The sequence below is a fragment of the Ranitomeya imitator genome, chromosome 7 (assembly GCF_032444005.1).
Source record: "Ranitomeya imitator isolate aRanImi1 chromosome 7, aRanImi1.pri, whole genome shotgun sequence".
In the NCBI taxonomy this organism is placed as follows: domain Eukaryota; kingdom Metazoa; phylum Chordata; class Amphibia; order Anura; family Dendrobatidae; genus Ranitomeya; species Ranitomeya imitator.
This window is the reverse complement of record NC_091288.1, coordinates 184,635,021-184,658,412: the sequence shown is the minus strand read 5'-3', so window position 1 is coordinate 184,658,412 and position 23,392 is coordinate 184,635,021. Positions and strand designations below refer to the sequence as shown.

The 23,392-nt window shown below is 45.0% G+C and overlaps 2 protein-coding genes across 6 annotated transcripts in view; both read right to left on the bottom strand.

Annotated features, from left to right (window-relative positions):
• Positions 1 to 23,392, bottom strand: part of LOC138645814 (zinc finger protein 84-like) — a 56,495-nt gene that overhangs the window by 12,057 nt on the left and 21,046 nt on the right. For 2 of the 5 annotated variants that reach the window (XM_069735336.1, XM_069735335.1), the window contains exons 1-3: positions 21,634 to 21,704; positions 11,727 to 11,880; positions 2,583 to 2,684 (exon numbers count right to left, since the gene is read on the bottom strand). The gene's annotated coding sequence lies outside the window, so the exon portion shown is untranslated. Of the gene's footprint in view, positions 1 to 2,582; positions 2,685 to 11,726; positions 11,881 to 21,633; positions 21,705 to 23,392 lie in introns of those variants that run through there. The other 3 variants (XM_069735334.1, XM_069735333.1, XM_069735337.1) reach the window with 2 other exon arrangements.
• Positions 18,691 to 21,686, bottom strand: LOC138645818 (uncharacterized). The gene is made up of 2 exons (XM_069735340.1): positions 19,804 to 21,686; positions 18,691 to 19,664 (listed from the first exon to the last, which is right to left on the bottom strand). The coding sequence occupies exons 1-2, from the start codon at positions 20,058 to 20,060 to the stop codon at positions 19,268 to 19,270; spliced, it is 654 nt and encodes a 217-aa protein (XP_069591441.1). The 5' UTR covers positions 20,061 to 21,686; the 3' UTR covers positions 18,691 to 19,267.

The following is a 23,392-nucleotide window of genomic DNA, read 5'->3' as shown; positions in this document are numbered from 1 at the left end:
GGGATTTGGTATTTTTATGATATTCATAATTAAGTTATTGTTTTATAGGGACAACATGTTACACAGTTTATAATTTTCCCTACTTTTCATATTTATTCTTTTGGCGTCCTGTCTAGAGAAATGCACAGATGTCAGTACGACTAGGTGTGGTATTAGGAAGTCATGGCCATGGAGCAAATATAAAGCTGGATAAGCCCAGGCAATTCTCTGCTTTCTCTTATAATCTACTAATGGCTGTGACTGAGACAATTGTCATGAAACAGGTTTTTTTAATCTTCAGCTACTGCAGTATATCAAATAGGTTACTTCGGTTATACAGTACAGACCAAAAGTTTGGACACACCTTCTCATTTAAAGATTTTTCTGTATTTTCATGACTATGAAAATTGTACATTCACACTGAAGGCATCAAAACTATGAATTAACACATGTGGAATTATATACTTAACAAAAAGGTGTGAAACAACTGAAATGATGTGTTAGGCTACGTTCACATTTGCGTTCTGCCGGGCTGCGTCGGGCGCAGCCGCGGCAACGCATGCGCCCCTATATTTAATGCGCCCCTATATTGGGGGCGGATGGACATGCGTTTGCATGCGTTTTGCGATGCATGCGTCTTTTTTGCCGCAAGCGTTAGGGCGCAGAGGACGCAGCAAGATGCATTTTTTTTGCGTCCAAAATCCGGCAAAAAAAGGACGCATGCGTCGCCAAACTATGCATTTTGCATGCGTTCTTGTTTGCGTTGCGTCGCCGACGCAGCCCCGCACAACGCAAATGTGAACGTAGCCTTATATTCTAGGTTCTTCAAAGTAGCCACATTTTGCTTTGACTACTGCTTTGCACACTCCTTGCATTCTTTTGATAAGCTTCAAATGGTAGTCACCGGGAATGGTTTTCACTTCACAGCTGTGCCCTGCCAGGTTTAATAAGTGGGATTTCTTGCCCTATAAATGGGGTTGGGACCATCAATTCAATTGTGTTGTGCAGAAGTCTGGTGGATACACAGCTGATAGTCCTACACAGCTGATAGACTGTTAGAATTTGTATTATGGCAAGAAAAAAGCAGCCAAGTAAAGAAAAGCGAATTGCCATCATTACTTTAAGAAATGAAGATTAGTCAGTCCGAAAAATTGGGAAAACTTTGAAAGTGCCCCCAAGTGCAGTGGCAAGAACTATCAAGCGCTACGAAGAAACTAGCTCCCATGAGGACCCCCCCAGGAAAGGAAGACCAAGAGTAACCTCTGCTTCTGAGGATAAGTTTATCCGAATCACCAGCCTCAAAAATAACAGGTTAACAGCAGCTCGGATTAGAGACCAGGTGAATGACACACAGAGTTCTAGCAGCAGACACATCTCTACAACTGTTAAGAGGAGACTTTGTGCAGCAGGTGTTCATGGTAAAATAGCTGCTAGGAAACCACTGCTAAGGACAGGCAACAAGCAGAAGATACTTGTTTGGGCTAAAGAACACAAGGAATGTACATTAGACCAGTGGAAATCTGTGCTTTGGTCTGTTGAGTCCAAATTTGAGATCTTTGGTTCCAACCACCGTGTCTTTGTGCTACGCAGAAAAGATGAACGGATGGACTCTACATGCCTGGTTCCCACCGTGAAGCATGGAGGAGGAGGTGTGATGGTGTGGGAGTGTTTTGCTGGAGACACTGTTGGGGATTTACTCAAAATTGAAGGCATACTGAACCAGCATGGCTACCACAGCATCTTGCAGTGGCATGCTATTCCATCCAGTTTGCGTTTAGTTGGACCATCATTTATTTTTCAACAGAACAATGACCCCAAACACACCTCCAGGCTGTGTAAGGGCTATTTGACCAAGAAGGAGAGTGATGGGGTGCTACGCCAGATGACCTGGCCTCCACAGTCACCAGACCTGAACCTGATCGAGATGGTTTGGGGTGAGCTGGACCGCAGAGTGAAGGCAAAAGGGCCAACAAGTGCTAAGCATCTCTGGGAACTCCTTCAAGATTGTTGGAAGACCATTCCCAGTGACGACTTCTTAAAGCTCATCAAGAGAATGCCAAGAGTGTGCAAAGTAGTCATCAAAGCAAAAGGTGGCTACTTTGAAGAACCTAGAATATAAGACATAATTTCAGTTGTTTCACACTTTTTTGTTAAGTATATAATTCCACATGTGTTAATTCATAGTTTTGATGCCTTCAGTGTGAATGTACAATTTTCATAGTCATGAAAATACAAAAAAATCTTTAAATGAGGTGTGTCGAAACTTTTGGTCTGTACTGTATATTAATCCTGAAACCAGAACTCTGATGGATATGATATAAAACACTAAACTAGATACTTTGCCAGTGAGGTTTGTCATGTCTTTGATGATCTATCATCCCAGTCTATTCTTAAATCTATATTATAAATACACAACCGGTCTTATTACATATTGCACCATTACATCGTCAGCCCTATATAATCTGTATTTTAGCTGAATAGGGAAATCTATGGCCAAAAAAGCTGAGAAAACACAACATAAAACTTCAATTGTCCAGTCCGGTCAATGAGAACGTGACTATTCTGTGCTTTATTTAGTGCTGACTCCTCACTGGGGCAGTTACCTGTAGGAACGTCCTCTTTGCACCACTCATCATCCCGCACATCGCTTTCTCCATTATGGCTTCAGCTTTGATATTCTTCAGATATTTGTCTGGATGTCAAAGCTGTGAAAGTAATAATGTAAAAGTCACAGACAGAAGGAAAACTCACATGGAATGTTCTAGATGGAGGCTTTTACTACAAGCTCATGGGGCACCTGAGTCGCCAAAAGATGCTGACAACTCCGCCTCCTATAAAAAGTCATTTCCTTCATTAAACCCTTAGTGACCGGGCCAATTTTTTGAATTCTGACCCATGTCACTTTATGAATCCTTCAACAAATCCCACCGATTTTGAGAATTTTTTTTTTAGTGACACATTATAATTTATAATAATGATACATTTAGGTCGATACGTTTTGTGTTTATTTATAAAAAATACAAATTTGACAAAAATGTAAAAAAAATAGCCATTTTCAAACTTTGAATGATTATTCCTTTAATCCAGATTGTCATACCACAGAAAAACATTAATAAATAACATTTCCCTCATGTCTGCTTTACATCGGCACCATTTGTAAAATGTTATTTTATTTTGTTAGCCTTTTAGGTTTAAAAATGTAGCAGTAATTTTTCATCTTTTCATGGAAATTTATAAAATATATTTTTTGAGGGACATATCCAGATTTGAAGTGACTTTGGGGTCCTGTATATTGGAAATACCCCAAAAGTGATTTTAAAAACATTACCCCCCATATATTGAAAACTGTCAGGTAGTTTATTAACCCTTTAGGTGATTTAAGGAATAAATGCAAAATGGCATAACAGGAATGAAAAGGTGTATTTTTACCACCTAAATGTCGCTAACTTCTGAACAGGCCGCTATAGCCGAGAGATTCTAAGGCCGCTATTTGGCCATGAATTGCCATGACAAACATCACAATCACACAATCATGATCTCAGGGTGTCGATCAGGTTAAAGTGGAAGCCCCCACAATCTGATAACCATTTATATGATGTAGTCACTACTGACAGCAGCATCTAAGGCGATAAAGGGAATCTGTCACCCCCAAAATCGATGGTGAGGTAAGCCCACCGGTATCAGGGGCTTATCTACAGCATTCTGGAATGCTGTAGATAAGCCCCCGATGTATCCTAAAAGATGAGAAAAAGATGTTAGATTATACTCACCCAGGGGCGGTCCCGCTGTTGGTCCGGGTCCGGCGCCTCCCATCTTCATTAGATGACGTTCTCTTCTGGTCTTCACGCTGTGGCTCCAGCGCAGGCGTACTTTGTCCTGTTGAGGGCAGAGCAAAGTACTGCAGTGCGCAGGTGCCGGCCTCTCAGACCTTTCCCGGTGTAACAGGCTAGATTAACCCCACCACCCAGAATATACCCGGGGTTAAAGTGGCCTAGGCCAGATTATACCCCGGGTATATTCTGGCCTAGCCCAAACTATACCCCAGGGTATAAATTGGACTAGTCCAGATTATACCCCTCCAGGTCAGAATATACCCCAGCTGCTGTAGATCAGATTTTTCAGCCTTTTGAGAACCATTGAGTGATATAATCAATAATGGAGCCCCAGGCAGCAAACGGGGCCTCAGGCAGCGCACAGGCGCCCCAGGCAGCGCACAGGGGTCCCAGGCAGCGCACAGGGGTCCCAGGCAGCACACAGGGGTCCCAGGCAGCACACAGGGGTCCCAGGCAGCACACAGGGGTCCCAGGCAGCACACAGGGGCCTCAGGCAGCGCACAAGGGCCCCAGGCAGCGCACGGAGCCCCAAACAGCGCACGGTGCCCCAGGTAGTGCACATGACCCCAGGCAGCCCACAGGGCCCCAAGCACCCCACAGGGGCCTCAGACAGCACACGGGGCCCCAGGAAGAGCACAGGGGCCACAGGAAGAGCAAAGAGGCCCCAGGAAGAGCACAGAAGCCCCAGGAAGAGCACAGGGGCCCCAGGAAGAGCACAGGGCAACAGGCAGCACAGAGGGGCCCCAGGAAGATCACAGGGGCCACAGGAAGTGCACAGGGCCTCAGGCAGCACACGAGAGCCCAGGCAGCGCACGGAGCTCCAGGCAGCACATGGGGCCAAGGCAGAGCACAAGGCCCCATACAGCGCACAGGGACCCAGGCAGCGCACAGGGGCCCCAGGCAGCGCACAGGGGCCCCAGGCAGCCCACAGGGGCCCAATGCAGCCCACAGGGGCCCCAGGCAGCCCACAGGGGCCCCAGACAGTGCACGGGGCCCCAGGTATAGCACAGGGGCCACAGGAAGCGCAAGGGGCTCCAGGCAGCACACAGGAGCCCCAGGCAGCCCACAGGACACCAGGCAGCCCACAGGGGGTCCCAGATAGCGCACAAGGGGCAGAGACAGTGTGCAAGGGGGTAAGAGATAGCGAGCAAGGGGGGAAGTGCACAGGGCCCTAAACAGCGTATGGGGCCCCAGGCAACCCACAGGGGCCCCAGGCAGTGCACAGGGCCTCAGGCAGCACACGAGAGCCCAGGCAGCGCACGGAGCTCCAGGCAGCACATGGGGCCAAGGCAGAGCACAAGGCCCCATACAGCGCACAGGGACCCAGGCAGCGCACAGGGGCCCCAGGCAGCGCACAGGGGCCCCAGGCAGCCCACAGGGGCCCAATGCAGCCCACAGGGGCCCCAGGCAGCCCACAGGGGCCCCAGACAGTGCACGGGGCCCCAGGTATAGCACAGGGGCCACAGGAAGCGCAAGGGGCTCCAGGCAGCACACAGGAGCCCCAGGCAGCCCACAGGACACCAGGCAGCCCACAGGGGGTCCCAGATAGCGCACAAGGGGCAGAGACAGTGAGCAAGGGGGTAAGAGATAGCGAGCAAGGGGGGAAATAGACAGAGCGCATGTCCCCTGTGCGCTGTCTGGGACCCCCTGCGCTATCTGGGACCCACTGTACGCTGTCTGGGACCCCCTGCACGATGTCTGGGGCCCTGCTCTTGAGTATATCACTCAATCCTGTAAGGCAAGTTTTACATTTGCGTACAGCTGTGCGCATGCGTACGCTCTCAGTGAAGCCATGACCACTGCAGGGCCCCGTCGGTTAAGCTCCGCCCACGTTCTTTTGATGGTGCTGCAACCCGCGGCGAAGGCAACAAGTTGGGATTTTCTTGCGTTCACCGAATCGTCAAAACAACGCATGTGGACGCAAACATCCGCACGGCCTGCGTACACAATGATAAAGATAGGGTATGCAGGCCGCATGCGGCCACATGCGTACCTGGGCGGAGCTTTACTGGTGGGTGTGGCAGTGGGCGGGGATTCACTGAGCGCACACAGCCGTGCGCAAATGCGAAACTAGCGTAAGATGTCTAGGGCCCCTGTGTGATGTCTGGGGCCCGCATTCTTGAGTATATCACTCACTGGTTCTCATAAGCGTGAAAAATCTGATCTACAGCAGCAGGGGTATATTCTGGCCCGGAGGAATATAATCTGGCCTAGGTATAATATACCCATGATCTATACTCCTCTAGGGCAGATTATTAGTGTGTTTTTGCTGCTGTAGTGCTACAGTATATATAGATGCACATACACAAACCATATACTATTTCATGTGGCTTTTGTCAGATTTTCATGCAGTCTGCAGCAGATTTCCCTCTTCCACGTAACACGGAGAAATCTGCTGTGCTTCTGCACAAAAAATCCACATCGTTGGGATGCAGATTTTGATGCAGATTGACTGCTGATTTTTTCCCTGTTGCCCTGTTGAAAATCAGCAGCAAATCTAGTGCAAGGGAACGGGTGGACTAGACTTATAGCATGTGTTGGAGGCATTACATTGAACTGACAAGTAGATGGTGCAGTTCCATCAGTGCATAGTTAATGTTATGTTTTGTAAGGCTACTTTCACACCAGCGTTTTCTGCAATCCGTCACAATGCGTCATTTTGCAGAAAAAACGCATCTTGCAAAAGTGCTTGCAGGATGCGTTTTTTTTCTCATAGACTTGCATTGATGACGCATTTGCGACGGATTGCCACACGTCGCATCCGTCTAGCGACGGATGCGTCGTGCTTTTGCGGACCGTCGGGAGAAAAAAATGCTACATGTAACGTTTTTTTCTCCTGACGGACCGCTTTTTCCGACCGCGCATGCGCGGCCGGAACTCCGCCCCCACCTCCCCGCACCTTACAATGGGGCAGCGGATGCGCCGGAAAAATGCACCCATTGTGCAATGCAGCAAACGCTAGCGTCGGAATCTCTCCCCGACGCATTGCGACGGGGAGATTCCGACGCTAGTGTGAAAGAAGCCTTACTTGTTATGTATGTTTCTCCCTGCTCTCTATGATATGCACCTTAAGTTCTCCAGTGTGAGTTCCTATTCTACCCTGATAACGTGTATAAAGTGAACTTGGAACACCTCCAAAAAAAAAAAAAAAAAAAGTTTTCCAATTTTGACAACAATGGAAGACCAACTATATGATCAGCTTTTGAGATTCTACACTGCAACAGAACAAAGGTACCCCCCAGTGGATCTACGATCTACCTCCAGAGAAACGTTCAAATGCCAAGTCCCAGTTTAGACAAACATCTAAGCCATAGCAAGCAGAGAAAGGGATAATTTACTATGGAAAAAAGGAGGTTTTCATTAAAAGCCGACTGCCAAATATCCTGAAGGCCTGTCACGACAACCCAACCTCTGGTGGCCATTTTGGCAGAGATAAAACATTTGCCAAAATTTCTGACCGTTATTACTGGAAGGGAATGAAGAATGATGTTTACCAACATGTCAAAGCCTGTCAAAAATGTTTTGTCACATGTCCCAAAATCAGCAAAGAAGCTCCGCCACTCAACGGTATACCAGTGCCTGGAAAAGTATGGAGCTTAGTTGGGATTGATATGATCGGTCCTCTTCAGGAAACATCAAACGGCAACAAATATATAGTTGCTGTCACTGATCATTTCTCGAAGTGGACTAAAGCAACAGCTATTCCAGACAAGAGTGCCATGTCAGTAGCAAAATTTTTGTACACCATTATTTGCCGCTTAGGCTGTATGGACACTCTGATTAGCGACCAGAGAAGAGTGTTTGTGAACTCGATCATCGACAACCTGATGGATCATTTTCAAACAGATCACCGCATTTCATCTGCCTACCACCCACAAACAAATGGCCAGCGGAAATGTGACAATCGAACACTCAAAGAATCTCTTTGCAAGCTTGTCAATGACCAAGTGGGACCAGTTCATCCCTGGTGTTTTGTTGGCCTATCACACATCTGTGCATGCCTCAACCAAGTGCACTCCATTTGAGGTCATGTATGGACAAAAGGCTAAGCTTCCTATTGACCTCAGTCCATCAGCAAATGACACTGTGGATGTCATGTCTCTTTCAGATGATGCCAACCTTGATGTGCTAAATACACTCACAACCATAACAGGATCCTCTCAACTGTAAGTACCAACATCCATTCTGCTCAGGAACACCAAAAGTGTGCCTTTGATCGCCGACACAAGAGCAACAAAGAAATCACTGCTGGCACCATTGTTTATATCAAGAATCAATGTCGTATTCATCGCATACGTTCAAAGATGGCACCACGCTGGGTTGGACCCTACTTAGTTGTGGAATCCTTAACCAAGGGACGAGTAAAACTTAAGAACAATAAGACTGGCAAGATACTAAGCAACACCTACCATGCCAGCAACCTTAAGATTTACCAGGATGAAGAGACTTCTCTACCACCCCAGTCCCATGATGACTGTCCCAGTGACTCTGCCACACAGAAACACCAGCAAACCAAGACTTTCAACCCACTACCAAGTTCAGGAAGGAAGTATCTTACCACCACTCTTGACCTTACGTTTAATAGGGCTGTGTACTTTCGAGGCACAAGAGATCTTGGACAACCACGGCGTACATACAGTATAAAACCAAAGGTGATGGGAACTGCTATTTTTGTGCCATCAGCTATTTCCTGACAAGAAAAGAGGACAACTACTCCCTTCTCAGAGCTAAAGTCATCCACCACATAAAAACTGACTTGTCCAAAAAACTACAGGGCTACTGTAATCAAGATGTGAATGAATATGTGAACACCTCTGGCATCTCTCGTGATGGAGTCTGGGCAACTGATGCTGAAATCATGGCCACAGCAAATCTGTTGAGTTGTGACATCGTCATCCTCACCAAAATTGGTGACACCATGGATTGGTTGACCTATCCCGCAAGCTTCAATCTGCAGTCAACAACAGAACATGCACTTTATCTTGAAAACAATCATGATCATTTTAATGTTGTTATCAGTGTTTACTAATCATTTTAATGTTGTTATCAGTGATTACCTTTGAACGTTTATATTGTAGTGTCCTGTCACCAGCCATGTCACCCGGGGTATAATCTGGCCCAGAGGGGTATAAACTGGACTAGTCCAATTTATACCCCGGGGTATAGTTTGGGCTAGGCCAGAATATACCCGGGGTATAATCTGGCCCAGAGGGGTATAAACTGGACTAGTCCAATTTATACCCCGGGGTATAGTTTGGGCTAGGCCAGAATATACCCGGGGTATAATCTGGCTAGGCTACTTTAACCCCGGGTATATTCTGGGCGGGGGGTTAATCTGGTCTGTTACACCGGCGCCTGCGCACTGCAGTACTTTGCTCTGCCCTCAACAGGACAGACATAGTACGCCTGCGCAGGAGCCACAGCGTGAAGACCAGAAGAGGACATCATCTGATGAAGATGGGAGGCGCCGGACCCGGACCAACTGCGGGAACGCCCCTGGGTGAGTATCATCTAACGTCTTTTTCTCATCTTTTGGGGTACATCGGGGGCTTATCTACAGCATTCCAGAATGCTGTACATAAGCCCCTGATGCCGGTGGGCTTACCTCACCCGCGATTTTGGGGGTGACAGGTTTCCTATAAACATATGGACGGTGCCAACACTGATCGTCGCTGATACAGCAAGTTTTCAGCAATAGTGGTCAGCCGAAAGCTGCTGGATTGTTACCTGTATGGGGATGCTAGTCTCTTATATCTCAGGTCAGTAAAAAAAAGACGTATTAATGGGTTAAATGCACTAGCAGTTTTATTTTTGCATTATTTAAACAATGTTTTGCCAGAAGATGTTGTATTTTTGGGATACATTTTTTGTGAGGTTGGAAGCATTTTTTCTTTTTATGGCATTCATTTCTGATATAAATGTTATGTGAGAAAAGTTGTCCACCCATTTTTTAGTATTTACATGAAGTCCAGTATGGTTTGAACCACATATGTCAAACTCTGGCCTGCGGGCCAAATCTGTCCGGCAGGGTGATTATATTTGGCCCACGATTTTCGCACCAATCCCTGCCCTCTCCCCGGCATCACTCCTTCAACTGTTCAGCATCCTGGATGCAGATACAGTTGAAGGTAAAAATGAATGAGGGATCTCAGCCATAATTCTCCTTCTCAGCGCAGCGGGTGCGATAACATCTCTATTCCGCTCCAGATGTGCTGAGCAGTGACGAGCTTCAGAGTACTCGCTGTCGAGTCTGGAGCACTGGGGAGAGCTGAGTATTTTTATTTTTAATGTGGGAAACATTATGCCATATGGAGTATTTCTTGAGGCCATTATACTGTATGAAGGGCTATGTGGGGCCTATTGTACTGTATGGAAGATGTGGGGCCATTATTCTATGTGGAGGAGTGTGTGGGGCTCATTATATTGTATTGAGGACTGTGGGGCCCAATACACTGTATAAAGGACTATGTGGAGTCATTACACTGTATGGATGACTATGTGGGGCCCATTATAAGGTATGGACTAAGTGCGGCCATTGTACTGTATAGAGGACCATGTGGGGCCATTATATACTGTATTGAGGACTATATGGAGGTATTACACTGTATGGAGGACAATTTGTATGTAGGTATCACGCTGTGACAGACATGAGAGGTGTGCCTAAAACTGTCCCTGGAACTGGGACCCTAACTATCCCTGTCTCAGGGGTTCTCTTGATGGTAGAGAGGCCTGGGTCTCCAACCTTACTATGATCTTGTTAAACCCCATGGGCCTTATTACAGAAATGTAAGTGAAACAAGACACAAATACAAAACAGGGATAACTGATTACTACTATCATACAACAGCACTTACCAAAATAGGCATAAGGAAAGGGAGGAATACACAAACCATCTTATTCATTCATCAATCTAATCCCTATTCAGAGCAATACTATATCCACCATGACTGCAGTTTATGGGTTAGAGTCTCTATCCCTAGGATACACAGGCATTACTTTTGCTATCTAAAACTAACACATAGCTTCCCCAACAAGTTTTGCCTAACAAGCTTCCTCATAGGGTTGGGGCTATACATTTTTTTAAAGAGATTATAATAGTGAGATTTAACAGGCACACTGCTGGGTGTTTTTTTTATTTATGTACCACTATTTTTTAACAAAGTATAATAAAATCCACGTTTTAATGCATCCCTTAATTAGGGCTTATTTACCCTCTGGGTAATTTGGTATTCTGAATTTGCCATCCCTATAGCCCCATATAATGCTCCATACAGAATAATGGCCCCATATAATGTGCCATAAAGAATAGTGGACCAGATACTGTATATTGCTCCATACAGAATAATGGCCCCATATATTTCTCAATACAGAATAATGGGCCCCATATATTGCTCCATTTATTAAAAAAAAATAAATAAATAAAAAAAAAATACTCCTTTCTCCCCGTTGTGTTCCCCGCTGCCAGTGCTCCAGAGTCCACTGCTCCGGTCAGGCCTCCTCAGCACATATACTACGTTCTGACTCTCTGTGACGTCTCCGTCTCAGCAGAGAGCGCTGTAGTGACAACAATGTGACCTCTGCACTGAGACGTCTCAGATAGAATGACGCTAAGCAGACTGGAGCAGCGGACACCAGCGCCCTGGCATCGGATTCGGGACCCCCCCTAACTGTAGTGGACCGAGTCCCAGATCATCAGCTCAGCTAGCCAATATTACACCCGGTGCAGTATAATATATTTTATTATATTTTATTTTTATTGGTTATTTTTATATATGCACATTTGTATATATATATATATATATATATATATATATTTTAACATAATATTGTACATGATCGATATTGGTACATCTATGTATTTATTTTGTATTAATTATTATCTTTATACCATCTTAGGGAATCCTTATCGCTCACCATTGTGGATGTGTTTCACGTGTTGGACTTCCCTGTGTGGTTCTTGTTCATGTGATCAGGCTGTCTCCACTTGGGGATCCTCTTTGGTGGCGCTCCGGATCTGGTGGTGCGGATTTCTGCTCGTGTCCGACCAAATTGGAATAGATCTATGGGACTGAAATTACACTAATAATGTTAAATACATCTTTTATGATTTTCTATATGATGTAATGTATATATTTAATATTATATCTTGTATTTTAATGTTACTGAGTTTAAAATATATCATCTAGATCCTATATACGGTACATAATATTCATACCCCTTTAGTACACAGCATCACATAGATCATATTTGCACCTTATATTTTGTATTTCAATACTACTGAGCCTAAAATATATATATCATCTGGATTCTATATACGGCACATAATATTAATACCCTTTTAGTACACTGCATCAATATACTATATTTGCACTTTATTTCTTCTGATATTTCGGCCCTGCGCGCTTATTTTAGCTTCATTATCCCAATTTATTATTCACACATTCCTCTTTTTTGATGCACACACACCTCTTATCTATTTCTACTCCCATCCGCTCATGTCACTCCTATTGTTGTGCGCATGCGCGTCCGGCGCTCTGGTGTCTGGGCCGCGGCGTCTTGGTGTCCTTGGCAACGCCATGCACTCATCATGTTCGTCCGGTTACTTGACGCTGCGTCCTGGACTTCCGGTTTTGTTTGGGCGGCGCATGCGCCGTTTATACGGTGGGTACTGACATCGGCACTCTCATTTATCATTACCGTATATAAACCCCCTCGGTCATGTACTACACACACACCCTGACGAAGGAACTGTGCTTCCGAAACGCGCGTCGGGGTGCACATCAAGCCGCTGGCAGCCTGGGAACATTCCCCCCATCATTTATAAGTAAGTGGCACACTGATTGCATTTGCATACAGCACCTTAGTTTCCTTTGCATGCGTTTTTTGCACTACATGCATCTTCAGTGGCAATTAGCATCTAGTTCATTGCACATGGCACTTTTTTGGCAACCTGCTTTTCCACTATGAATTTTTGAGATATTAGTACACGTTTTTATGATTTTTTATACACATTTTTTTTTTATTACTTTAACTCCTGGATAGCATATGCAATAAATTGTCCCCCTTGTTATATATAATTTTTGCTTGTATTGGGGTATATAATTGGAATCTGGCTTGCCTTATAGATATTATATGTAGCTTGATTTGTGCACATATGGATTATATATACATATATATTTTTTATCCTATATTTTAAATGGTTTGTCTCTATTGCTACTAAATAAAATTGATTTTGTTAAAATTATTCCCTGTCACTTTCTCATTGGTTCGGTTTATGCTCGGAGCATTCTTTTCCGATGCAGTATGGGAGAATGGGTGTGCTCTGAAGGGGGACAGGGATTGGATCCTTCTACTTCCTGGCGAGATATTTAAACGGACCCAGTATGGGTCTATACAGGTCTGTCCTCTTATCAAGACACCTCACATCCATTGACTGGCTCTGCATCTTTTGCCTCCTGATGAATCGTATGGACGGGGAAACGCGTCGAGGCTGGAAGCTAAGTTTGGGCTATACCCCAACTGTGTTTATTTCTTTATCTGTTTTTTTACATTGCCACAAATTGTATAGTCATTTGCACTTAATGTGGCGAGTTGATTATGTATAAACTGCGATGAAAGGCTAGTCATATGGCCTCTTGGTTTTTTGGCGGGCAGGCTTTGATTAGCTGGAAAGGATCCGTGAGATCTATTTATGCTATATGGGTCCTATAAAAGCCACCTGGTACGCATTATATTTATACAAGAGAGTCAATTGGCACATAACCTATATTGCTAAATAATAAGTACTATCCCTTCATCTCTTATTTGCTTGTTATTTTCCAACCTGTAGTACATCAGAGAATAATCAGGGTTAGCTTTTGATAGCCGCCGTGGAGTGGGGGCGCCAAAAAAATCATTTTTTAGGGCGCCAACCCCCGCTGTTAGGAAGGGTTAGAAGGCAAGTCTAGGGTTACATAGTAACATAGTTAGTAAGGCCGAAAAAAGACATTTGTCCATCCAGTTCAGCCTATATTCCATCATAATAAATCCCCAGATCTACGTCCTTCTACAGAACCTAATAATTGTATGATACAATATTGTTCTGCTCCAGGAAGACATCCAGGCCTCTCTTGAACCCCTCGACTGAGTTCGCCATCACCACCTCCTCAGGCAAGCAATTCCAGATTCTCACTGCCCTAACAGTAAAGAATCCTCTTCTATGTTGGTGGAAAAACCTTCTCTCCTCCAGACGCAAAGAATGCCCCCTTGTGCCCGTCACCTTCCTTGGTATAAACAGATCCTCAGCGAGATATTTGTATTGTCCCCTTATATACTTATACATGGTTATTAGATCGCCCCTCAGTCGTCTTTTTTCTAGACTAAATAATCCTAATTTCGCTAATCTATCTGGGTATTGTAGTTCTCCCATCCCCTTTATTAATTTTGTTGCCCTCCTTTGTACTCTCTCTAGTTCCATTATATCCTTCCTGAGCACCGGTGCCCAAAACTGGACACAGTACTCCATGTGCGGTCTAACTAGGGATTTGTACAGAGGCAGTATAATGCTCTCATCGTGTGTATCCAGACCTCTTTTAATGCACCCCATGATCCTGTTTGCCTTGGCAGCTGCTGCCTGGCACTGGCTGCTCCAGGTAAGTTTATCATTAACTAGGATCCCCAAGTCCTTCTCCCTGTCAGATTTACCCAGTGGTTTCCCGTTCAGTGTGTAATGGTGATATTGATTCCCTCTTCCCATGTGTATAACCTTACATTTATCATTGTTAAACCTCATCTGCCACCTTTCAGCCCAAGTTTCCAACTTATCCAGATCCATCTGTAGCAGAATACTATCTTCTCTTGTATTAACTGCTTTACATAGTTTTGTATCATCTGCAAATATCGATATTTTACTGTGTAAACCTTCTACCAGATCATTAATGAATATGTTGAAGAGAACAGGTCCCAATACTGACCCCTGCGGTACCCCACTGGTCACAGCGACCCAGTTAGAGACTATACCATTTATAACCACCCTCTGCTTTCTATCACTAAGCCAGTTACTAACCCATTTACACACATTTTCCCCCAGACCAAGCATTCTCATTTTGTGTACCAACCTCTTGTGCGGCACGGTATCAAACGCTTTGGAAAAATCGAGATATACCACGTCCAATGACTCACCGTGGTCCAGTCTATAGCTTACCTCTTCATAAAAACTGATTAGATTGGTTTGACAGGAGCGATTTCTCATAAACCCATGCTGATATGGAGTTAAACAGTTATTCTCATTGAGATAATCCAGAATAACATCCCTCAGAAACCCTTCAAATATTTTACCAACAATAGAGGTTAGACTTACTGGCCTATAATTTCCAGGTTCACTTTTAGAGCCCTTTTTGAATATTGGCACCACATTTGCTATGCGCCAGTCCTGCGGAACAGACCCTGTCGCTATAGAGTCACTAAAAATAAGAAATAATGGTTTATCTATTACATTACTTAGTTCTCTTAGTACTCGTGGGTGTATGCCATCCGGACCTGGAGATTTATCTATTTTAATCTTATTTAGCCGGTTTCGCACCTCTTCTTGGGTTAGATTGGTGACTCTTAATATAGGGTTTTCATTGTTTCTTGGGATTTCACCTAGCATTTCATTTTCCACCGTGAATACCGTGGAGAAGAAGGTGTTTAATATGTTAGCTTTTTCCTCGTCATCTACAACCATTCTTTCCTCACTATTTTTTAAGGGGCCTACATTTTCAGTTTTTATTCTTTTACTATTGATATAGTTGAAGAACAGTTTGGGATTAGTTTTACTCTCCTTAGCAATGTGCTTCTCTGTTTCCTTTTTGGCAGCTTTAATTAGTTTTTTAGATAAAGTATTTTTCTCCCTATAGTTTTTTAGAGCTTCAGTGGTGCCATCCTGCTTTAGTAGTGCAAATGCTTTCTTTTTACTGTTAATTGCCTGCGTTACTTCTTTGTTTAGCCACATTGGGTTTTTCCTATTTCTAGTCCTTTTATTCCCACAAGGTATAAACCGCTTACACTGCCTATTTAGGATGTTCTTAAACATTTCCCATTTATTATCTGTATTCTCATTTCTGAGGATATTGTCCCAGTCTACCAGATTAAGGGCATCTCTAAGCTGTTCAAACTTTGCCTTCCTAAAGTTCAATGTTTTTGTGACTCCCTGACAAGTCCCCCTAGTGAAAGACAGGTGAAACTGCACAATATTGTGGTCGCTATTTCCTAAATGCCCAACCACCTGCAGATTTGTTATTCTGTCAGGTCTATTAGATAGTATTAGGTCTAAAAGTGCTGCTCCTCTGGTTGGATTCTGCACCAATTGTGAAAGATAATTTTTCTTGGTTATTAGCAGAAACCTGTTGCCTTTATGGGTTTCACAGGTTTCTGTTTCCCAGTTAATATCCGGGTAGTTAAAGTCCCCCATAACCAGGACCTCATTACGGGTTGCAGCTTCATCTATCTGCTTTAGAAGTAGACTTTCCATGGTTTCTGTTATATTTGGGGGTTTGTAACAGACCCCAATGAGAATTTTGTTACCATTTTTCCCTCCATGAATTTCAACCCATATGGACTCGACATCCTCATTCCCTTCGCTAATATCCTCCCTTAAAGTGGACTTTAGACAAGACTTTACATAGAGACAAACCCCTCCTCCTCTCCGATTTTTACGATCCTTTCTAAACAGACTGTAACCCTGTAAGTTAACTGCCCAGTCATAGCTTTCATCTAACCATGTCTCGGTTATTCCCACTATGTCAAAGTTACCTGTAGATATTTCTGCTTCTAGTTCTTCCATCTTGTTTGTCAGGCTTCTGGCGTTTGCGAGCATGCAGTTTAGAGGATTTTGTTTTGTTCCAATCTCCTCACTGTGGATTGTTTTAGAAATGTTCTTACCTCCCTTCTGAGTATGTTTTCCTGGGTCGTCTTTGTTCGAGTCTAATGTTTTTCTTCCCGTCCCCTCTTCTTCTAGTTTAACGCCCTCCTGATGAGTGTAGCGAGTCTTCTGGCGAATGTGTGTTTCCCAGGTTTGTTGAGGTGTAGTCCGTCTCTGGCGAGGAGTCCATCGTACAAGTAATTCACACCGTGGTCCAGGAATCCGAATCCTTGTTGTCTGCACCATCGTCTTAGCCAGTTGTTTGCATCAAGGATCCTGTTCCATCTCCTGGTGCCATGCCCATCTACTGGAAGGATAGAAGAAAAAACTACCTGTGCATCCAGTTCCTTTACTTTCTTCCCCAACTCTTCAAAGTCCTTGCAGATTGTCGGTAGATCCTTCCTTGCCGTGTCATTGGTGCCAACATGTATCAGAAGAAATGGGTGGACGTCCTTGGAGCTGAAGAGCTTTGGTATCCTAACCCCTATAGGGTTGTGGTAGGTTATGCTAGATCATATATACATATTGTGTTATTTGCACTGGGAGGGTGTTTTTTAATATTTTTTTAATAAGGGATTACATGATTTACACTTTGATTTTTCTTACCTGGTACTATATTTTTATTTGATTTAAATGGCATATCCACCTGTGCCAACACTGTCACGCTTGACCTCAATGCCGAGCTCTGCTGCATACCACTGCACGGCCACCACCATTCCAAGCACTGCCGGACACCACTACAGCGCCACCATGCCGAGTGCTGTTGGACAGCCCACCGCCATGACAACTGCTGCTCCTGCTTGGACCTCCTCCACTGCCACCACCATGCAGCAGCAGGACCCAGGCATGGCCTTCCCCTCCACCATGCAGCAGCAGGACCCTGGCATGGCCTTCTGCTCCACCACCACCATGCAGCAGCAGGACCCTGGCACAAGTGACTCTGGCATGGCTGCCCGCTCTACGAGCACAATGCAGCAGACGGACCCTGACAGGCAGCAACAAATGAGTCCACCGAGGCTCCCCAGACCACGTAAATCCCAAAAAGGGAAAAAAAAAAGAATAATAATAATTTAAAAACTGCGTACTATCTGTATTCCTCCCCCTCACCTCCTAATGTGTCTAATGTCAGGTATGTCTCACCCTTCCAGTGCGTCTCAGGCCTCTCATGTGTCAAGCTCCATACCCGAACTCCCAGACCCCACTGGTTTAATTGCCCCTTCTCCTGCCACCCCTGCGTCATCCACACTTAGCCAGGCTTCAAAGCTACACACCCCACAGTTCCATCACTCTAACCCAAGCAGGCGCAGTTAAATTTTGTTTTTGTGAAAAAAATAAATGTTTTTTGCCCCCAATAATGTTTGTTTAATTGTGTATTTCGCCGCCGGCAACACACCGTGCGCCAAATAAAACACTTCACCGCACACTATATTATTTGCCACCTCATGGCTCCAGTAGTTAGTAAATACAACACTGCAGCTTTGTGTGTTTGGTATAGAGCTATGAGGTGACCCAAAAAAATATTACTTGTATTTTCTCCATAATCTCTTCCGTCTGCTTACTTTGTCGCAGACTGAAGAGAAAATGGCAGTAATACAAAGCAGAACTATACTCAACAGGTCATGTGTCAAAAAACTCATTAGTTATGACACCTGACCTGGTGAGTAGAGAACTGCCTTGTATAACCTCCATTTGCTCTTCTGTGTACGTAATCTATTTCACACAAACTGAAGGGACGATGGATGTCATACAAGGCATATCTATACTCACCTGGACATGTGTCAGAAATAGTGAATTCATGAGGCTGTTATTTGTGCATCATGAATTCATTATTTCTGACACCAGACCTGGTGAGTATAGATCTGCTTTGTATTATACCTCCATCTTCTCTTCAGTCTGCGTCCAATAGATACTGCAGAACAGAATCATGAAGTAATGACGTCAACTACCTTATCGCTAGCAACCTAAGTGGTTTTTAGAGGAAATACATAGGAGACTCGGTCAAGATATACAAACACGTAGTTTATTAACAAAAAATATTAGTAACATTTAAAACATAAATGGTACAGACCCAAACCCAACAGGACATTTACACAATATTGTCTTGCCATGCCACACATCCAATATCAGAATCAAAATAGGCAGCAAATTGGTCCCGCATGTGGCCAACTTCAACAGTTGACAGCAGCGGATGATGTTGGTAATCTGGCAATGGGTTTGCAACTGGTTCATCCAGTTCTATGTTGGGTCGCTCTTTAGCCATTATGTAATTGTGCAGAACCACACAGGCTTTGACCACCTCATCGACTGTATCCATGTTTAGATTAATGGCTGTTGCAAGAATGCACCATTTTGAGACTAGAATCCCAAAGGTACACTCCACTGTTCTTCGGGCCCTGGCCAGTCTGTAGTTAAAGATCCTTCTAGTTTGGTTCAAGTCCCGACTGGAATAGGGCTTCAGTAGGTTTTCACACATCTGAAAGGCCTCATCCCCAACCATAACAAATGGCATCGGTGGGCCTTGAGTGTTGGGGAGAGGTTATGGCAGTGGAAAATTAAAATTTTTGCCATACACACGTCAGCCCATAACTGAGTTCTTGAAAGTCTGGGAGTCGTTGCCACGGCCAAAAGCTCCAATGTCCACGGCGATGAAGCGACAGTCCGCATCTGCTATTGCCATGAACACAACAGAAAAATATTTTTTGTAGTTGAAGTACTCCGATCCAGTTCTGGCGGGTTTGATAATGCGGATTTGCTTTCCATCCACCGCACCCAAACAGTTGGGGAAATCACACACACTCCAGAATTTCTCTGCAATTTCCATCCACATGTCCTCGGTGGGTAGGGGGGATAAATTCATCATGGAGAACGTTCCACAAAGCCGGCAGGTGTCGTTAACTATTCCAGACAAGGTGGAAATTCCAAGCCGGTATTGGAAGTGGAGGGATGACAAGCTCTCTCCGGTTGCCAGGAATCTGAAATAAAATAAAAAAATGAAGTTAAAATCAATTCCATCTCTGGTGGTGTTCTGCTAAAGACATAAAGGAAAATACAAATAATACATCGCAGAACAATAATAATTATGACTGGCATTTGTTTATAATTGTTACGCACCTTAATGTAACCAGGAGACGTTCCTCTGCTGGAATCGCTCTATGGAGCTGGGTGTCCTGTCTCCAGGTGGCTTCTTGGACACGACCAAGCAAATCCCAAAAAGAGCCTTGAGACATCCTGGTATATTCCGGGAATTTGTCAGGGTTGGCATTAAGCTCGTTATATAGCGTGTGATAAGCTCCACGGCTCTCCTGAAGTTTAATAATGAGGTGTCTCCAAAAACGCTGATGCTGTGACCTTCTCTTTCTCGATTTCATTGTTGCTCCCAAGCAAACGCACAGGCAAGAAACAGCTTGATGCTTAAATCCAGATTGAAATGAAAGCTCTCCATGTGAACAGGATACAGCAGCAACCTGTGAAGATTTCAGCAGTCCTAGGGTCTATATATAGATATCCCATAATACACGCCCTCTGTAGTCCAATTGGCGGTGTTTGGTTATCTAGATTTTTCTCCTGTTAAATTTTCCAGCATGCGCACAGAAACCACAAACAAAACGCATGGCAAAGAGTGAAAATGCCGTGTTTTTTTTTAACCGCATGCGCTACCTTATGCGTCTACAAAACGCTGCGTTTGTACGCGTTCCCATGCGGTTTTTCCTTCATTTGCGGTTGCAGATTAAACGCTGCGGATTCTAATGCAAATGTGAAACTAGCCTAAGACATGTGGTGAAGCGACCGCTACAAGTCATGAATTTGATGAGTGGGGGGCAGCCGCGTTCCCACCCAATCCCACTTTTTCAGAGCTGGGTGACAATGGAGTGAGGACACCAAAAAAGTCACAATTTTATTTTTTTAACCAACCGACTTGTGACAAAACTTTGACGAATCGCCTCCTTTGCTTGAGAAGCCATTTCTGAGACCAGAGGTCCCCAGCCTGATCCAGGTGATTGACAGGTCTCATGTGCTACATAGGGAGAGACCTGTCAATCATCTGAAGCGGGTGGAGTCAAACTAGATTTGTCAGAAACGCAGCAGCGATTTAGAGTAAAATATACCTGGATACAATCATGTAGCCATACTTATGCTGCTTGGGGTTCAGGCAGAATGAATCTAAGGACAGGTTCTCTTTCAGAAAGGAGTACTCCCATCTCCAAGACCCTATGCCAAAATATAGTAGGCATAGTAATAATAATATTAGCAAATACCTCCAATTAGAAATGTAGTATAGTTCTTCTGATTAGCTATGTCGCAGGGCATTGCAGTAGTTTAGGTATCAATGGTCATGACCACTAACAACTCACTACATGAGTGGTCGTAGCCGTGGATACCTACACTACTGCAATGCCTGCACACGAGGTATGCCCTGCGATATAGCTAATCAGAAGAACTGTACTATATGCCTAACTGGAGGTATTAGCTAATATTATTCCCTATTGGGCAGGATTTCGGAGCCGGAATACCCCTATAATCAGGCTCTAGCCCCCCACATGGAGAATACATTACTAGCAGATGGCCGCAGTGTATGGGGCACAGAACAGACGGTGACAACTGGAAACATCAATAGAAACAGCACAAATCCCCGCTAATATCCGCCCACAGCTGTGAGGAGAGGCCTCCAGATTAGATGGCGCTTATTACTGCAGCATTTCCTTCTTCACACTATGAGGAATACAGCGCCATCTAGTGGGAGCAGCGCGGTGTGGGGGGAGATCCGGCCAGGAGGCCCGGGCACCGGCCCCAGCACGTCCCCTGTACAGCCGGGCAGGATGGTGCTGCAGCCCCGGGGAGAGCTCCGGCCTCACGCCCGCCCGCTCAGCATTATCACATCGTATGGGGACGAGAAACAGAAAATCCCCGTCACCCCCAGAAGGCGCCATTCATAAATCTCACCGTGGTGATCACCGAATGGTAAATGCTAGACTATACGGGCTCCTTCCAGGTGTGACGTCATTTCCGGGGGCGTGTCATACTGGGGGTGGGGGCGTGTTCTGACTTAGCAAAGGCAGTAGGCACTGGCAGCCCAGCGAGAGAAGCCGCCAAGAGATTTTAGTGGCTCTCACTGGCTGCCGGCTCCCATCGTTCACAGCAGGGAGCCGGCACTTTGTGTCAGCCCTCCGATGCTGGTGTAGGTGAGCAGCGGGGAGCGAGGTCAGTGGGCTCAGTGAGGAACAGGAGTGTTTATTAACGGGTTAGACTTTTGGTTGAGGCAGGTTTTTGAGGGCCCCGGGTGAAAGAGTCTCAGTGGGCCCCCCTCTTTAACACAAACCACGATTCATGATGCACAGATACAGCAGAGAAATATAGCACAGCCAAGTAGCATATAACACAGCCACGTAGTATATAACAGCCACGTAGTATATAACACAGCCACATAGTATACTGCCCAGCCACGTAGTATATAGCACAGACACGTAGTATATTGCACAGCCACATAATATATAGCACAGCCACGTAGTATATAGCACAGCTACGTAGTATATTGCACAGACACATAGTATATAACAGGCCACGTAGTATAGAGCACAGCGATGTAGTATATTGCCCAGCCATGTAGTATATTGCCCAGCCACGTAATATATACCACAGCCATGTAGTATATAGCACAGCCCCCATAGTATATAGCACAGAGATGTAGTATATAACACAGCCCAAGTAGTATATAGCAATGTGGGCACCATATCCCTGTTAAAAAAAAAAGAATTAAAATAAAAAAGTTATATACTCACCCTCCATCGGTCCCTGGATCTAAGCGAAGCGGTTACCGACGCTCCTCGCGACGCTCTGGTCCCAAGAGTGCATTGCTGTCTCGCGAGATGATGATGTGCGGTCTTGCGAGGCCGCTACATCATCTAGCAAGACCGCAACGCAAGGACCGGACGGAGCGTCGCGAGGAGCGGGAAAGGCGCCGGAGGGGGAGTATATAACAATTTTTTATTTTTAACATTAGATCTTTTTACTATTGATGCTGCGTAGGCAGCATCAATAGTAAAAAGTTGGTCACACAGGGTTAATAACGTTAACGGAGTGCGTCACGCCGTGGCATAACGCGGTCCGTTAACGCTGCCATTAACCCTGTGTGAGCGCTGACTGGAGGGGAGTATGGAGCGGGCACTGACGGCTGGGGAGTAGGAAGCGGCCATTTCGCCGCCGGACTGTGCCCGTCGCTGATTGGTCGTGGCCGTTTTGCCGCAACCAATCAGCGACTTGGGATTTCTGTGACGGACAGACAGAAAGACGGAAGTGACCCTTAGACAATTATATAGAAGATTATATAAAGAACTTTATGACTCTGCAACCAAGCTTTATTAGCGCTCTCTAACCAGACTCAGCGAGAGCCAATGGAATTGCAGAACGTCATTCTCACGCTGCCGTCGCAGGCTGATGACATCATAAGACAAACTATATGATGGTCTTACTAGTAGAATCCATCCGCTACACAATATAGTCCCTCTCAATGCAAATCACTTTACTGCAACGGCTTCACGTACGAATAACTGAGATGGCGACGATTATTATCAGCGATCTGGGTTATTATTGCATTGTGAACTATGAGATTGGAAGCTTTTATCTGGGATTTAGAGAAGAACTCATCGTTCGTGCAAAGGCTTCTGGGATGTGTGTTGAGCGAGAGACGGAGGAAGGTTCCAGT